The sequence below is a fragment of the Dromaius novaehollandiae genome, chromosome 2 (assembly GCF_036370855.1).
Source record: "Dromaius novaehollandiae isolate bDroNov1 chromosome 2, bDroNov1.hap1, whole genome shotgun sequence".
Lineage (NCBI taxonomy): Eukaryota > Metazoa > Chordata > Aves > Casuariiformes > Dromaiidae > Dromaius > Dromaius novaehollandiae.
Window position 1 is genome coordinate 144,141,063 of NC_088099.1, and position 17,092 is coordinate 144,158,154.

The following is a 17,092-nucleotide window of genomic DNA, read 5'->3' on the forward strand; positions in this document are numbered from 1 at the left end:
ATAGCTGATGGATTAGGCCTCTCAAAGGAGCCCTTTGTGTAACTTGCGTACATAGTATCTTGTACAGCTTTTGTTCTCAGTGGTATTTATGTCAAACGACTGAAATCAGTGCAGTTCTGGAAATATGCAGAAATAGAACCTTTGAGGGAACTTTCATGCTCAAAAAACCTGAAAGTGGCTAAATAATTTAAGTAGTTCTAGGATCAGATGCCCATTAAGTAGTAAGTTTTCAGATCTCGGTTATGGAACACCAAAAATCCACCAGAATCCTTTTAGGGGAGTCTGAATTCCTTCTTTGGACACAGCTTTAGCTAAACGTGAGAAAGATGATTTTCTTTTTTGTCCTAGGGTACCCTCCCCAGCCAAGGGAGACACTAACATTCTGGGAGCAGGTTGTCTTCTGCTTCTCTTAGTATCCTTTCTTTGTTCACACAAGTTATTTGTGAACTTCTCCCTCACTGAAGGAAAGCGTAGCTGCCTTTGGGTTTCTGCCCAGTCAGGGCTCTGGCAGCAGCAGGGAGTGGGGAGCCCCAGGAATGGCTGTCACCAAGGCTGTAGCATGTGTTGCTGGTGCCTCACAATGGAGCTGTTCGTGCCTGCTGGGAAACAGCCCCGGTATTGCCTCAGCCTGGGCCATGCAAAGCTCCTCTCCCTCTCTCGACTGTAGTGGGAATTCTCCAGCGTAGCTAGGACTTACTGCGTCTCTCGTGACCGAGCCTTGCAGTCCACTCACAGATACAGAATTATTTGACGTATGATACAAATCCATTCGTCATTAGTCATTTGATCTGAGTGTTTTAAAGCAAAATCCCGCACGGCTGAGGGGCTTAGCTGCTTTGGAGGAAAGTACAACGTTGTTTTGGGCTAAGAACTGCTTAGGCTGGTTGAGAAAAGAGTTTAAGCTCCTTTCTTGCTGCTTATTTCACCTTAGCAAAAATCCTTAAATTCCTAGGTCACAGACAGCTCTTTTGTGATCATGTTGTCAGTGTGCCTGATATGTGAGTCTGCTTCAAGGAGCTTCACGTCAGCAATAGAAAAAGTATTTGCTTATGGCTCAGAAAAGCCCTGTTTGTCCCCTGCATTGTTTGCAGTGCCATAGCAACCCACACTTGCTGTGAGCCACACGAGAGAGCTGGGCTGGGTTGTTTCAGACTGCCAGTCCGGAGCCAGGCCCAGGAGCCCTGCAGCTTATATCTCTAGTTATCAGTTGAGGATTTTGCCTTAGAGAATGAGGTTGTAAACTTGCAGAGGTGGGTGGCAGGCCCTGTATGTGTGGATCCAGCATGCAGCCGAAGAGGCTTGCCACCGGTGAGTAGTGTGCTCCAAACTAGGTAACGGACTGAACCTGTGCCAGGGGCTCTGACCCCCATAGAGATTGTCTCAGGGCACAGAGACAGCGATGCAAAGGAGAAAGACGTTAAACTGTTGGGCTGAAACTTGCCTCGCAAAATTCATCAATGTGAAGAGAGAACTTTACTCCCTTCAGAGGCATCATAAAAGAGGAAATCTTTTCCTGGAGTGAGATTTGGTTATTTGGTAACACCTCCAAATTCATTTCATGGACTTTTATCATGTGATTCACAGTATTTGCTGTTCATGGCTCCTGAAGTCTCATGCAAATTTGTATTTGCATTAAAAACAGCAAGCTTCTAGTCCTTCATTTTGCAAAGGAAAGCTGACAAGAAGTTAACTGATGCATATGTGAATGTAAATGAAATAATCTAGTTAAATAATACTTTCATGATGCTGAAACTATTTTTGTATTTTTTGACCTTTTTATGCACAGGTCAACATTATTGCATCTTAGAGTTTATTTTATTTCCTCAAATTAAGTTACTTTATTTCAGAATATCCAATAAGATTGTCATGCCTCATTACTTATTTTGTTTCTGATCAATAATCATAATTTAACAAGCTTAACTGTATTGCTTGTATAACATATGACATGTCATTTTTATGTTTCAGAACCTCCATGTATAACAGAGGATGTATTTGTAAGTATGCTTTATAAGGCTTGATCGTTCATTTTGTCATGCAACTGTAGAGCAAAGAAGCAAAATAAGTCATTGGAAGCTGTTGTCTGTTTTCTCATTTCTTCCCGCTCTCTAAGTGTGGAGTGAATGAGCAATTTGTTACAATATTCTCAGACAAATACTGCAGTTGGAAAAAAAAGTGAAACAGGAAACTATGGAGAATAAGGACAGAAAGGAAAGTAAAATAGGATAAAGGAAAGAAAGAATCAATTGGAAGGTTCAACATGACAGGTTTATAACAAGCTTCTCCTTACTGTACCTCCACTCATAACTCACAGTGGGATCTCCCTGAAGTTTGTCTTCTCATTTGAAAAGTAGATATGTGTACCTATTACCTCATATCAAATGGCACTTAAAATCTTGCAGTTTAGGTAATGTTTGTCTCTTTCCCATTTTAGACACCTCTGTAGCTGCATGTTTTAAAGTATAAATGCATTGCCATTCCTTTTTGGTGCCTCTATATGCTAACATATTGTAAATCATAAACAGCATCCACACTGAATTCAGGTAGAGATAAACAATCTATATATAGTAGGTATTTAGCATATAGAAATATGTACATGAGAACATATTTATAGCATTTCTTAACTGCATATTTACATTGCATTAAACCTTGATTCTGCAGGCTACTTATTGTGACTAGACATGTTTGAGTCCAGGTGAATTTTGCTCATGGATATGAAGCTGTCAGACTTCCATGCAGAATCAGGGATTTATATTAACTTTAACTTAGATGTTTAAAGACACGACTTATTATGTATTTTTTGAGGGTGGAGCTGTATTTATCTTTTGGTGGATGCTGCAATGTAAAATGCAAATCTCTCAAAACTGTCCCACTACATACTACCCATGTTCAGTTTCTCTTTGGGTGTCTAATAGTATCTGTGTGTTTCTGTGCTGGTTTCCTGATGGCAGTAATACAGAGAGTGCTATTAAATATTACAGATAGAGTATAATTAGAATCGTTTCCACAAAGTATCTAAGAAAGAGTTTTACAATATATCCTTGATTATCCTTTCAATGTTTAAAGACTGATAGAAATAAGGCCCAAGATGTACCTATTTGTGCATAAATTGCATGAAGTCAAAACTGCCAACTGCTAAGTCATGAAGACTGCAGTTTTTGGCCTCTTTTTAGTGCATTTTGACCTCCATTTGCAATTGTAAGACAGCTTTTTCTAGTCATAATTTGGACTGTGCAGCAGAAAAAGATAGCATGAGAAAGAATAAAACAAAATGCTTCCTTCCACAAAAATCTAAGCTATAGTATTGTATATGAAACTCTATAACCTATAATGTGCAAATATGAAAGTGTAACTATGCTTTTAAAATGAAAATAAGACTGACCACAAAAAAAGAACCCAAGGAAGGTATTCTGTATACAGAAAAATACAGTAAGTAGCAAAAACTTGCATTAATAAGATCATAAACTTTTTATTGATTAATGATCCAGTGTGTTTATATTTCTTGCCGTTATATGGGACTAAAGAGAATTATATCCTTGGCAAATTAAAAACACGTTACCTGCATATTCTTAAACAACTTATACTTCAGCCATTAATAAACAAATTCTTTTAAATAAGTCATTTGAACCAGTAAAATATTTACACACTATATATATGGTATAGATGGTCATATCTAACTATCTTTAGATCCATCTTTATCAGCTTCAAATCTAATTGCGTGTTACCCAGAACAAATGTAAAGCAGACTGCAGCTTGTTTCTAATTAGTTTTTTTTGTTAATTGCATTAACACTTGCTGATTTGAGATCTCTGGATCTGATTGATTGTCCGGTGATGTTAGTGGGAGAATTTTCTGTTGACATCAAAATGCTTTGGATTAGATACTCCAGTAAATTCTCCTATTTAAGCTATACCTTAGCATCTTTAGGCCTCTAGTGCTACAGCTGCGTTGGACCATGGGCCTGATATCCAAATAAAGCATGAGCTCTGCAATGCAGAGCGCCTTGCTTTAAGTGATGTCAGCTCTTTGTAGGAAAGAGCCTGAGCTAACTTGCCTGTCCTGTATGTCAGCAGTAACCACAAGCACCAAGAAACAAATGTTGGAAGACTAAGGCTGGACAAACACTGTCAGGGCTGATTCTGGCCTGCCATACAGTAGCTCACAGTTTCTGCCTTATCTGAGTACAAGCTGGGTCTTAGTTTAAATTAGTTTAGACACTGTGGAGAGCAGATCAAGATACTGCCTGACTACAAGTGATACTACTTACACTCTGCATAACCTCTTTTTAAACGTTATTCCTCACTTGCACATTTGAATCCTATGAACTTGAGAGAGAAAAAAAGATTTGCGTCATAAGAGCTTTTCAGTAAATAGATTTGACTTAGGTGCATTCTCCTTGCTTTGCAAGACAGAAATAGTAGAATATTCTGAAACTGAAGCTATTAAAGCCATACAGAACTCTCCAACATGCTGATGACAGATTTCTAAAGGCCAATGAATTAACCTTCTACTTCTACCTTCTGTTGAATTGAAATGCGGGGGTTGGTATTGTGGGCAGTAGAAGTAAGATGGGGTTCCATATTGATTTGTCAAGAGCAAAAAAAATCAATTTCTATTTTGCTCATAATTTTTGAGTCTTGTGTGTGATATTTAAAATGTGGGGGTCATAAAGAGACAAAAAACCTGCAAATGCAGTATTGACTTCTGATGAAGTCAGCAGGAAACCTCCCAGCTCTGTGAGACTCCAAGTATAGCATTTACTGCTTGCTTGGTGAGCTAAACTGTAGACTGGTGAACTCCCTTTTATTTCCCAAACATGCCCCCAAACACCTCCAAGCAGCAGCGCTGCAGCAGAAGCAGGCTCTGCTGAACTCTCATACACCCCTCATTCCCAGATGGGAGAGAGAAAGTTATAATTTGGGGAATCTCTATACTATTTGCTTGTGCACGTTTTTTCAAAAGTAAACATGCAGATTTACAGCATTTAGAAGCTGTTTGGTTTATGAAGGCTTTATCTCTACATTTCTTGGCAAAGGATCTGCCTTCATGTGTGTTTTTTACATTGCTAAGAACCTCAGTGCTGTGCAATGGCTAGAAAATAACAAAAGGGCAATGATTATATTCTCAAAAGTGAAAATATCTTTTTTGCAAAAGTTTACATGTCATACCTTATGGGAAAATCATTGTTTCAGGTGATAATGTATTCAAAACATGTTAGCACAGATTAGTATAAGCCTTGCTTTATGGTTTTGTGTCTCCATAGGAAGACTACTTGGCCACAGATGATATGCTTGTAGACTACTTTAATGAATTTTTGAGTCTTCCGGTAAGTACCTTGCAGAAATCTCTTCCAAAATATAAGAAACGCCTCACTAGGACTAGTAGTAAGGTAATCCATCTTAGAATATTTTGACTTTTGTCACTGGGAAGTTATAATGGCTTGTACAATATTTCTGTACTTTAATGGTAGCAGCTCTTACTCTTCAACGTCATTATCAGTGTATGGAAATATAACTCAGTACCTGGACTTCTGGGGATAGATTTTCTCTTGCTTCATTTAAATTTACATATTTAACCCATAGTACACCAAAATAACATGGATGGGAAATGAAAAAGACGTGTGAATACTCATGTAAAATGTATAATGAGTCCACTTGTATTCCTGTACCACAACATGCTGATGTAACAAATGTTGGTCCTTTAACATTCCTCTGGCAATGAACGCAGCCGTGAATTAACATTTTAGCCCAGGAGCCAAAATACATTTTTCTTCATGTTTTCTTCATGTGAAGGCCTCAAAAGTTGGTAGTTCCCCTCCTTTTCCCCTCCCATCTGCACCTGGAAGGATGCAGCCTTACATTTTATCTTGTATCCTGATCCACTTACAGCTAGATCACCATATGCAGTGCCCTACATATAGCCAGCTGCTCTGTATTTTACTCCTTTTCCCTATCAAATACCCTGCCTCCCCACACCAGTATATGAGCCACATATACTGTCGTGCTCCCTCAATGTGGCAATTTCACCCAACTACTTCTTAGTACTGTAGGCCCTAACTATTCCCATCCTCTCCATCACCACACTTTGCACCCATGTTCTGCTGCACGGTGACACAGCCCCCTCTCTACAGCATCACTCACAACTCCCATGGGGCATCCCAGCTGATCTGCCCCTGAGCTCCCTCACAGCCTCTCCCCCTCCGCGTACACTGCAGCCAAGTATGCCACGCTGTGGGAACATATATGCTGTTTCATTACTTGCCTGGTAGGACTCACCACCAGCATTGGGAAGGGGCAGAAATTAACTTTCATGACATAGGATATTTCTTGATGCACCTTGGACCTCAGACTGTGGTGCGGCTACTACTGGAATAAATTCAGTTATGATTCAGGCTTACCACTTGGATCTGGACTTGGAAGAGTTCTCTAAATCACATCACAGATTTGCCTAAAAGTAAATATAATGGCAGTTATGCCTCAGAATGCCAGAATTGGGTCCCCTATGCCAATTTTTGGTTTTAAAAGAGGATATGAAAGTATTAGAACAACTGTATCAGAATGTAAATTTTGTGCACAGCAATGATACTGATTTCTCCCAGGAGCTCAGTCTTCATACACCCTCAGCTCCCTGCAAGGTTCTTAAGATTAATTTTTACAGATGGGAGTGTTGTTTTATGTTTCTTTTCTCTCGCTTGCTCTCTGTCTCTCTCTCTCTCTCTCTCTTTTTTTTTTTTTTTTTTTTTTTTTTTTTTTTACTGTAGTTGCTTTAGGATGCTTATCTAAATCCACACCTAACTATAACTACATAGTCTTTAAATCTGGTCATCTTTTTGAGAAAACAGGGCTGTTCCAGGAGGTAGCAAGTTTTACCTTCTATAAGCCAGATTGCTCTTAACACAGGAATACCATCCTCCTCCGCTTCCCTCATTTATTTGGAAACTATGCTTCAAGTTTTCCCCAAATCATAGCAGATGGAATGAGAAAGAAGTTTAACCTGCTTATTCTCAGTGTCTCCTTGAATATGCATAGATTTCAGGACATCTATTAGAGGCCAAAATTCTCCTTGGCCTCACAGGGCTCCTAGGCCCAGAGTCCTGGCTCAGTTCAGCAGCTCCGAAATGCAGCAATTGCCCAGGCACTTATGACTGCTCTAGAAGTCTGCAGAAAAGAGTTCATGTGGACAGTTCTGAGTAAACACTGTTTTATGCTAGTAATCTTGGTAGATTTCTAAGATGACACATGGTCTCTCTTTATATATTTATATATTTTAATGGAAACAGGCTATCTTCTATTAGATATTTTTATTTGTAACGTTCTCATAACTGATTTTATTTTGTCTTTGATTTTTTTGTTCCTGAGGATTTATCCTTTCCAGGATTAAGTTCTATTAATAGAACTTGAGTTCTGCAGTTTGAATATTTTATATTCCCAATTTCCCTCCCCTTCTCAGAATGCTTCTATTAAACACCGCATTGAAAATTCCATTGCTTTATTCTTGTTGTGGTTATACGCTGTTGCCTAGAAACAGTATTACCCAGGTGTGTTAGTAGTTAGGCAACAAGTTAAACTGAAAATATTGTGTGACTTGATACAAGTAATCAGTGGTAGCATATGTTTATTTTAAGAGACTGTCTCAGTATTGATTTATAATGCACTGCTAGTGTATGGAAAATTATACCACTGGGGACTTTCTATAGCAACAGAAAAAAAATTACTTTGATTTACAATATATCCTTTAAGCTATCATGTTATTACAATAACATTCAGTACAATCTGACATGGATATCTATATACTCCAAAGATGTACATACTCTAATGAAAGATAGATCATTAGGAAAATATTTCTGAAAGATAAAATAATATACCACCACCATCCCCATGCAAAAACAAATGAGAAGACACTTGTTGCCAGTAGTACAGTGATTTGGCAGTACAGAAACCAATTACATGACGTGCAAATTACACCTTCCTGAGTAACCAATCTAAAAACCTTCCTGATTAACTAATTTAAAATGAAAATTTTAAGATAGAAACATTGTTATAAATACATTTCCATTTCTGGCTGGCCAGGGATCCCTAGAATCTGAATCTGTCATCCATGTATTTAAAACCTTCATATGTTTATTCATGAAAATTCAGACTATCAGTAATCTCCTTTCAGCCCAGCGTCAGAGGCCTCAGTGAAATAGTGCAGTGATGTCAACTTGTCTGTGCTAAACTCTACAAGCTACCTGCTATTCGTTCCACTCCATGCTGCTGCCCTAGCCTTCATTTTCAAACTACCAGTGGATTGGGTCCTCACCGAGACACGCTTTTCCTCTTCGTGACCTACTTGAAGAGCCGCACTATGGTCAAAAGGGCTAACTGCACCTTGGCTGAAGTGCATTCGGGAGATGGCACTCTCGGTGGCAAGGCCCTGGCTGTGGGCTTCCCTTGCAGCAGAAAGGTGACCACAATGTTATCAACTTCAGATCTGAAGACGAACTTCTTTTGAAAGTCTTTCCCCTATAAAAGCTCTCAGCTCATAAAAAAAGGACAAGCAATTATTTTATCTCATTTATTACAATAAAATTAAACATACTCTCCTTTCCTTGCTTAGGAGCACAGAGAGATGCATTAATAGTGCTCCACAGAAGGAAGAGGGAATACACTGTAGGTGGATTGCTTGTTATAATTTTCATGCTAGTAGGAACTGTGGTGGTGGGATTAGAGTAAGTATCATGGTACATGGTCTAAGAGCAAGTGTTGGGGCAGTCTGCAGGTAACACTTTTCACTTCAGCATGACTCTCCTGAGTAGACTGTGTTCCAGGATTTGACCCAGGGTAATGATTCTGAAAAAGATTAAAGCATGAGATAAAAAATAAGGTTTGGGCCAACTGGCCTTTCTGAAAATGGAATGGGCCTGAAAGGCTGGTGGTGTCAAGAGTGAAATCAGGTCTGAATGCTATGTTATGAATAGCAGATGACAGAAAGGGCTGAAAACGATCCACTCAGCTGCATAGTCCAGACCCTTCTCTGTTTTGAAGATGCCTGTGAATTATTCCTTTAGGCACTAACACAGGCTCATTAGTTCCCTGTTGGTTTTCCAGGTGTGTGGGAAGAGGTTGCAGGTGCCATCGCTATCTCCCCTCAAAAGGCTTTTGTATCAGTGAGGCCCTACATGCATGTTATGTTCGTAGAGCCTAACCCAGGGCTAAAAATTGCTTGATATCTTTGGCATTCAAGAAAGCAAATGAAGCTATCCTGACTTATTTCCCTACTGATAGTGCATTTACTGTCGAAAAGCTCTTCTCTTCTAATCAGATTGTGCTGTTTGGTTGTGACTTGTGCCTTATGCATCCAAAGAAGAGAAATCCTGGACACTCTGAAGTCAATGGGAGATTTGCCACTGACCTTGTGCAGTCTGAATTTCCCAGGCACTTCCTAGAGCTGCTCAAATTCTTTTCTGGTCTGGATTTTCACTGACATTTATTTATGATATACACATACCCGTCTTAAGAAAGTTTTGGCAAAGCTCCTGGATGAGGTCTCTATTCATTCCCACCCTTTCAGGGCCTTAACCTAAGAGGCGGCCAAGCTGTGGTCATTCTGTTTCTCTTGGGATCAAACTACATTACTTGGGGTGGGATGTGGGGAGCATATTTACACATTTGTTAAGTATATCTGAAGTTAAGTATATCTGAAAACTGTTAAGGCAGAGAATGGTGAGATTTATATGTCTGATATCCTGGCAGCATGGTGATGGATGCTGTTTTGATTTCTGTTTTGGGAAGACTGAAAGAAATTTGCCTTTCCTTCAGTAAACTGTATTATTTTATGTTTCAGAGTTATGTAAGAAGATTCTAAGAAATTTCTTTGCTGTCAAAAATGTACACGCAATTGTTATTGCTATACCACAATGTTTGGTTGTGAAACAGTATGAAAACACCTTCTTGTCTTTTGCCGCATGATTTTTCTGAAGCTGAGAGGACTATGTTGAATTAAACATTCAGAAATACATTGGTTGTGTTGGGGTCAAGGGGAGAGTTGCCTGAGAGTGATACAGTTTGCAAAGTCTGTAGATTTCCTATTTGTTGGTATTCTCACATCCTTGATCCTATTTATTGTGCTAAATTGATAATGTATGAATCCCAAGCTTCAAGGCCAAAGCTTTGGCCCTCCTGCCAAAACTGAATTTATTTTAACCTCTTGAGGTATAATTTGGCTCTGGAATTTTTCTCTCTGTCTTTGAAGGATCAGAAATTGGCCCAGACTAGAGACAGAATGTAGGGAAGAATGCACTGATACTCCCAGGGTTTGGTTAGTGTATTTTACTTATATGTTAAAGCACTTGCCAAATTTGGGGTAAGAAAGGCATTTCCTGCTATATTAGATTGGCAGGGATATTTTTTCTCCTTCCTTTGTAGCATAGGCTTTTGTCCTCTCCTTAACACAAGTGGGCATCTTCACTGAAGAGATTCCTTTTTACTGTAATGACCTAAAATACTGGTGGTGCCATAAACCTCTCCCATGCTCTTCCTGGGAAACATTATAGGATTTTATGGCACTTGGCTTCTGTGGGAAAAATTTTAAATTTGCTACAGGGTATTGAGCAGTTTTTTGTGGCTTGTAATGTGTGGGAATGGTTAATTTTGGTGTTCTGTTCCAAAGTCTTTTACATACTGAGAGGGAAATCGATTGACTGAGTCTCACTGTCCTGTGCTATAACCGTGAAAATGTTTTCTACAAGAAATAAAGATTATGTGTTTTGGTGTTCCCATTTTATTTTTATCATAACATTATCATTTTCATTTTTGTGGTGGGGATGAGTGAAGGAGGTCAGGACTTACCTCTTCTTTTATTATGCCTATAAAAACATTCTGATCTCTCATTCTAGTTTTCTTAAATAAGCAAGTAAAATATGCTTCCCCAGGAAAGTTGTAACTGTTTTCAAATGCTTTTATATAAGACTTTATTGAAATGTTCTGTATGGTAGAATTTGGGGTTTGTACAGAATCACAGATCACTCAGGCTGGAAGGGATTTTGGGAGGCCTGTAGTCCAGCCTCCTGCTGAAAGCAAGGTCAACACTCAGTTCAGCCCAAGCTGCCGGTGGCTTTTTCCAGTTGGGTCTTGAAGACCTCCAGCAACAGAGATTCCACAGTCTCTCTGGACAGTCTGTTCCAATGCCTAATTATCCCCGCAGCGAAAGTTTTTCCCTTTTATCTATACCTCTCCATTTCAGTGCATGATCATTGTCTCTTGTCTTCCTGCCATGCACTGCTGTGAACAGTCTGGCTCTACCTTCTCAGTTATCTCCTTGTAAGCACTGGCAGGCTGCTGTTAGCTCCCCACAAAGCTGTCTCGTCTTCAAGCTGAAGAAGCCCTGTTACCTCTGTCTCTCCTCATGGGCAAGTCCTCCAGTCCCTGACCATCTCAGTGGTCCTCTGCTGAACTCGCTCAAGTTTACCAAGATTCTTCTTGTACTGGGGGCTTAAAACTGGATACGGTATTCCAGATGCAGTCTTACTAGTGTCCAGTAAAGGGGAATAATCACTTCCCTTGATCTACAAGCTACTCTCTTGCTGATACAGGACAGTATGCATATGTCTTGATGTTCCTCGTGACAGGAAACTACACCTTGGATGAATGCAGCTGTTCTGGTAAAATGTGTAGTATCCAACAGCTTAATCCTTTTATCTCATCAGTGTATGTTCTTTTGTTCCATTAGTAAATGTGTCTTATAACAGATTTGTGGTCAGACACCCAAAATAGCAATACAATTTACATTTTAAAAGTTGTCATTGGCATCTGTTTCACTACATTATAGTTGCCAGATGTTTTCTGTTCAGTTAATTAGAATGTGTATTGAAAAACCTAGACCTAGAGTAAGTTACAAGGAATTGAGTAAAAGTAGATATGCGTGATAAATTAATGTTGTCTTTGGTTAGTTTTCAATTTGAATACCATGGAACTAAAATAATCTGGTCATGTCTAGTCAAGTAGCCCTAGATTATGGAATTTGCATGCTTTGTTTACTTTTTTCTGCAAGCAAGACCATTTAAATTCCAGACAGATTGAAGCACCTTGTTTCTTATTGTATTTTCTTCTGTATCCTTTTGACAAACATGAAAAAATAAATAATGAAAAATACATTTGGACGTTATTAAGGCTGCACAGTTAGTCTCTTAAAAGCCGAGAGGAGCCCAAATTAGGTTTGGAGGTAAATGAAATGTACACATAATAAGCTGGGAGGAGGTCTGAATGAAGTATAGAGAAATCTACAGCACATAAAAGCCTCTTTAAAATGCAGTTCAGTATATCTAGAGAAAAGGCACTAAAATCTGCAAGGTACCCTGAACAGAATTAATGCCAAAAGGGGCACAAGGCATCAGAGAGCAAAAAACAACACCTGATTTTCTCATGAGATTAGGTAACTAAACAGACTAATGTAATTCAGTGCATGGCGCTGACCAATGACATCCTGATGACCCAGGCACTAATTATATGCTTAAAGCCCTCATGTGCCATGTGCTTTGCCAGGCTGAGCCTCTGCTGGGAGACGCTATGGGACAAATTTGTGAGTGTTGCTGCCACATGTTGCGGCCACATTGTTTGGTTCTGGGCATTGCTCTGTGTGACATCAGTCAGCCAGGGGACTTCAAACAGGAGCAATGAAATAGCTGATACCGACCTGATTACCTTGGATTTACACTGTAGGCCATTTTGACCCTATTTTACACCAACATACTTTGATATATGTAGCATGTATTCAACATATGTAGTATGTATACAAAGCATCTCTGTGCTTATATACATATCTAAATATATATATGCTTCTATATACGTACTATAATATATGAAAAAAATCAATACAATGAAACATAGTGTTTGAAAAAGTAAAATGGTATTATTATTAAGTGCAGAGGAATGACAATTTTACAAACACCAGGTGGGACCCTGTCTGAAATGAAGCCCAAAAAAGTTTTGGCACTGGGTCTGAATATGGCCAGAGTTTCACACTCCTCTTTTATTCAGCTCTTTTAAAATACAACACGTCTTCATGTCCTCTTGCTCAGTACAGCGATGCTTATATCCTCTGATTTTATATAACCTCATTTTCATAAATGACTTGGGTATCCTCTAAGATTTTTGTAAAATCTATCCATATTTTCCCCCCTTCACTTCAAGTAAAAGAGAATTTGAAAGATAGAAGTGTGACGGTCTTTCAGAAGAAAAGGTAGGGAAATATCTAGTACCAGAACCCGAAAGATGAATGATGGCTATGCTCTGTTTTCATGTATACATCTGCAGGGTTGTGGGGTTTTTGTTTTTGTTTTTTTTTTTTTGAGTTGACAAAAGTTGCAATTGCATAGCCAAAGTTGAAGTTTGGTCTACCTCATGTGTTATATAGTATCTGAGTGAATTGATGGTGTATAGTAAAACTTACAATAGGCCCTGGCTTTTGGTAGGAGCTTGACCTACAAGTAACAGTAAGGAAAAATCTTTCCTATATATGCTGCAAGACCAAAATGACACATCCATCAAAATAATGGAATGGGAATTTTCAGCATCGTTCTTCTCAAACGCATCTTACATTTAAAAAGTCTGCTTCATTATTAATGTTTTCAGGCCTTGATTGTTTGTGGTAGTGAATGGGGGACCAACTGCAGCTCTGAGATCCTGTAAGCAGTCTCCTGCAAAACAATTACTGAAGTCTCTGGGTTATGTATTCTAGGCATTTGCTGTACTGGATCTATTATTTGCATGTGAAAAAGAATGGTCTATGTTCTAGAGTGATTTAAATTCTTGGCAGTTAAGCATAGCTGAGACAAAGAAAAAGAATGCATTGGAAAGCTCTATAGTGAACAGGCTACAGAACAAGTATACAGAAATATCACTATTTTCCTATTCAGCACAAACTGCAGAACGGAGGAGAAAGAAGCCTTATGATACCAACTCAGATTCTGCAGGATGCTTCTATACTATAAGAAGTAACTTTCTTAAATGAAAGATTTCTCTTATTACAGTGTTATAAACTCTCTGAACTTCTTTTGTAGACTTTTTCCCAGCCAGTTAAGTTTAATTCTGATTTTGGGGTTTTTGAAGTAGTTAATGATGCCCCCCAACGCCTGGAAAGCCAGCTGAAAAAAATTCTGCATGATCAGAAACCTCCAAACCCCATTTATGATGTTATAAGGAAAGCAAAGAATGATGGGCAGCTTTCCAAAAAGAGCCGCACTTCTCCAGCCTTCAATATTGATCGAAATTACAACACCATGGTAAGCATCGTATAGTCACTGAGTTTATATTTAGATCTTACTGTAGAGATACTGGCAGTAGTTATTGTTGTGTTTGGCTTGTTAGCTTGGGAAAAATGTTAATTTATGCTAGGAAAACATAATGATGGGCCAAATTATGCCCTGCAATGCACATGTGTCTACCAGACAAGTGAATGGAGTTACACATGTACATCCTGTAGCACAGAATTTTGAAGGTTCTGTAGGGCAGGATTCAGTTGTGTGGTCTGAATGCTTTTTAATATTAGAAGAAAAAATATTATGACAACAGTTACTTTACTAGTGATCCCTGGAATGTGCAAATTGACTGAAACTAATGCATCTCAGTCTTTCCTTATTAATTAATTTCCTTGTGTGGCTATGAGCTCATCTGTGGTCTGGCAACACATAAGTCTCTCTTCCATTAATTCTCAAAGGATTTACATGATTAGCATCAATTGAAATGGCCAGAAAAATAACCTTTGGCAAGAAGAAAGATAAATTAATGAAGAGATAGGTTGGAATTTAGCAAAAAATTCTTGTTTCAGCTTTGCTCAGCCACTATCAGTTTTAGTATTCTTACCTGTTTACTCTCAGGGCTTTCTTCAGCATTGGACTAGTCCTGGGAAACTACCTTTGACAATAGCTTTTGAAGAGAAAAACAAATTTCACTGGGATATTTTGTTTATTCCTTTTCTGCTTAATTTGCATTGGTGTGACTGATGTAAGTTCATTTCATTTCATTCAAGGCCAGTCTAAGGTCTTGCTACATTTTAAGAGGAGGCTGCTCTAAATTATGTCATAGCTGGAAAGCTAATAGAAAATCAGGGAGTTATAACTGACTGTTGCTTTGCTCAGTATAAGCTTGATGATTTTCAGAAAAGAAAACACAGTGTTGAGAGAGGTCAAAAGGCAATGACATTTAGCAAATTGATGGTAATGGGAGACAAACTATCTGCATATAAACTGGTAGACTAGGTACAGTACAAATGGTACAACAGGGCAAGGTTCACAGACATTTCTACCACATTAAGTGATTATTTTCTCAGAACACTTTGAGAGCAAAAAACCCGAAAAGGCTGTTCTTGATTTCTTATTTGTACTCAGGATTTAACTGAAGAAATGTGTGCTTGTGCAAGAGTAGTTAAGATTGCTCTCTGGGATGACCTCACATCATTGCAACTGTGGACAGCCTTTCTCAACAAATTCAAAGCCACCACCTTGCCTTCATTATTTCTTACATCTTTCATGTGGATTGGAGCAAAGGGCTCCTGCATTATTTTAGAATATTTTTCTTTCCCTAGGGGATTTTCCAGAGATGGGAAGCATTATGGCCTTTATGAGGAATACTACACCTCTATATACTTGCTTTTCCCTCCTGGGGGAAGGAAGATGTTTCTCCATATTTTTGCCTGTTTTACTGAACAGGTAATTGGGATGCCTCATCAACTCCAATTTGGCATTCCAGGGCAAGCTGGAGCAAAATGGTCTACAAAACAGCATGCCAAAAATCAGTACTACAGCTACGTAATGTGAAAGAAGGCAGCTTCATTCATTGTACCTCACTGTTACTGAACAAGGAGAAGAGATGGCAGACTGACTGCATGAAGTAGTTCAGATCAATCAAATGAGATTTGATCTTTCGGGCTTGGAGTGATGGTGCCTCCTTTGCTTTGACTGCTTATATCTTTGCTAGTTTCACAGTGACTGAAGAGATTGACAGGTGCTTTGAATATTACATTTCTACAAAAAATCAGCTTGAGTGGCCATCGCTGGCACATCAGTGATGAAAATGAGCTGTGACCTGACAGTCTTAATATGCCTTCAAAGCTGAAGCCTGAATTTAAACATACCTAGCCTGCAAAATACATGGGATGGTATTTTTCTCTGTATTCTACTTTCCTTTCAGACTCTTACAGATTTACAAATAAGCAAAAGATCTCTCTGCCTGTGCATGTGCACTTGCAAATTATAGATATGGAAGCAAGTATCTTCTCATCAATAGTCAAAATCATCTCAGGGGGAAAATATATTAAGAAAAAAACTATGCAGGTTGGGTAGGACCAGTCAGTAGTATGGAAAGAAACTGGCTGGTATCCCACATATCTTATTTCAGAGAAACCCCAGTTCAGCACAGCACTTAGGTGTTTAACTTCACTCAAGTGAAGTTAAACACATGATTAAGCTTAAACATGTGCTAAAAGCTTTGCTGGATTGGGTCTCAGCAAGGCCTAAGGCTGACTGGGTAAGGAAGCTAACCAAGGTAACAAAACCACCCAGATTAAAAGTAGCACTTCTTCTCTGGGGAAGAGGAAAGAGTGGAAGTTCTTTCCTGCTGATAGAATACGTGATTTTGTGTACCAGCCATGTATAGACAGGGATATGTTATGAATCACTTAGATAAAAAACTGGGCTGTGAGTCAGTAAGTACATAAATATTAAATGCAGACTGATTGGCCAAAATAAAGAGACAATCTTCTGTATTTCCAAACAGCTCGTCAGTTACCAAAAGGAGGCATACACTCTGTGGTTGGGAGTAATTAGTCTCCATCTCCACAAATGACACTGTGTGGGCCACAGCCAATATAAGCTTTCCATATTTTGAAATATTTTCTTATTTCTAAATGAAACCACCCACTTTCTAAGTAATTTAGATTTTTTAATCCCCTACAGATGACCTATGAAGCAGAAATTACCCTTGTCCCTAACAACAAAATATTAGATCATGGAAAGAAAATTTAACATGTAGTCTACATGAACTGATTGTTTGATACAGCAAGTAGCAAAAATATCAGTATTCCATCCTTGTCCAAACTTCACTTGTATTTGTGGAAAAGT

The 17,092-nt window shown here is 38.7% G+C and overlaps 1 protein-coding gene across 1 annotated transcript in view; it reads left to right on the forward strand.

The window, feature by feature from the left end:
* Positions 1–1,173: 1,173 nt before the first annotated feature.
* The window catches only part of RGS22 (regulator of G protein signaling 22), a 61,596-nt gene continuing 45,677 nt past the window's right edge, over positions 1,174–17,092 (forward strand). The window contains exons 1-4 of the mRNA XM_064507668.1: positions 1,174–1,308; positions 1,966–1,994; positions 5,261–5,323; positions 14,036–14,257. Of these exons, the coding sequence (XP_064363738.1) occupies positions 1,269–1,308; positions 1,966–1,994; positions 5,261–5,323; positions 14,036–14,257 (354 nt within the window). The 5' untranslated portion in view covers positions 1,174–1,268. The remainder of the gene's footprint in view (positions 1,309–1,965; positions 1,995–5,260; positions 5,324–14,035; positions 14,258–17,092) is intronic.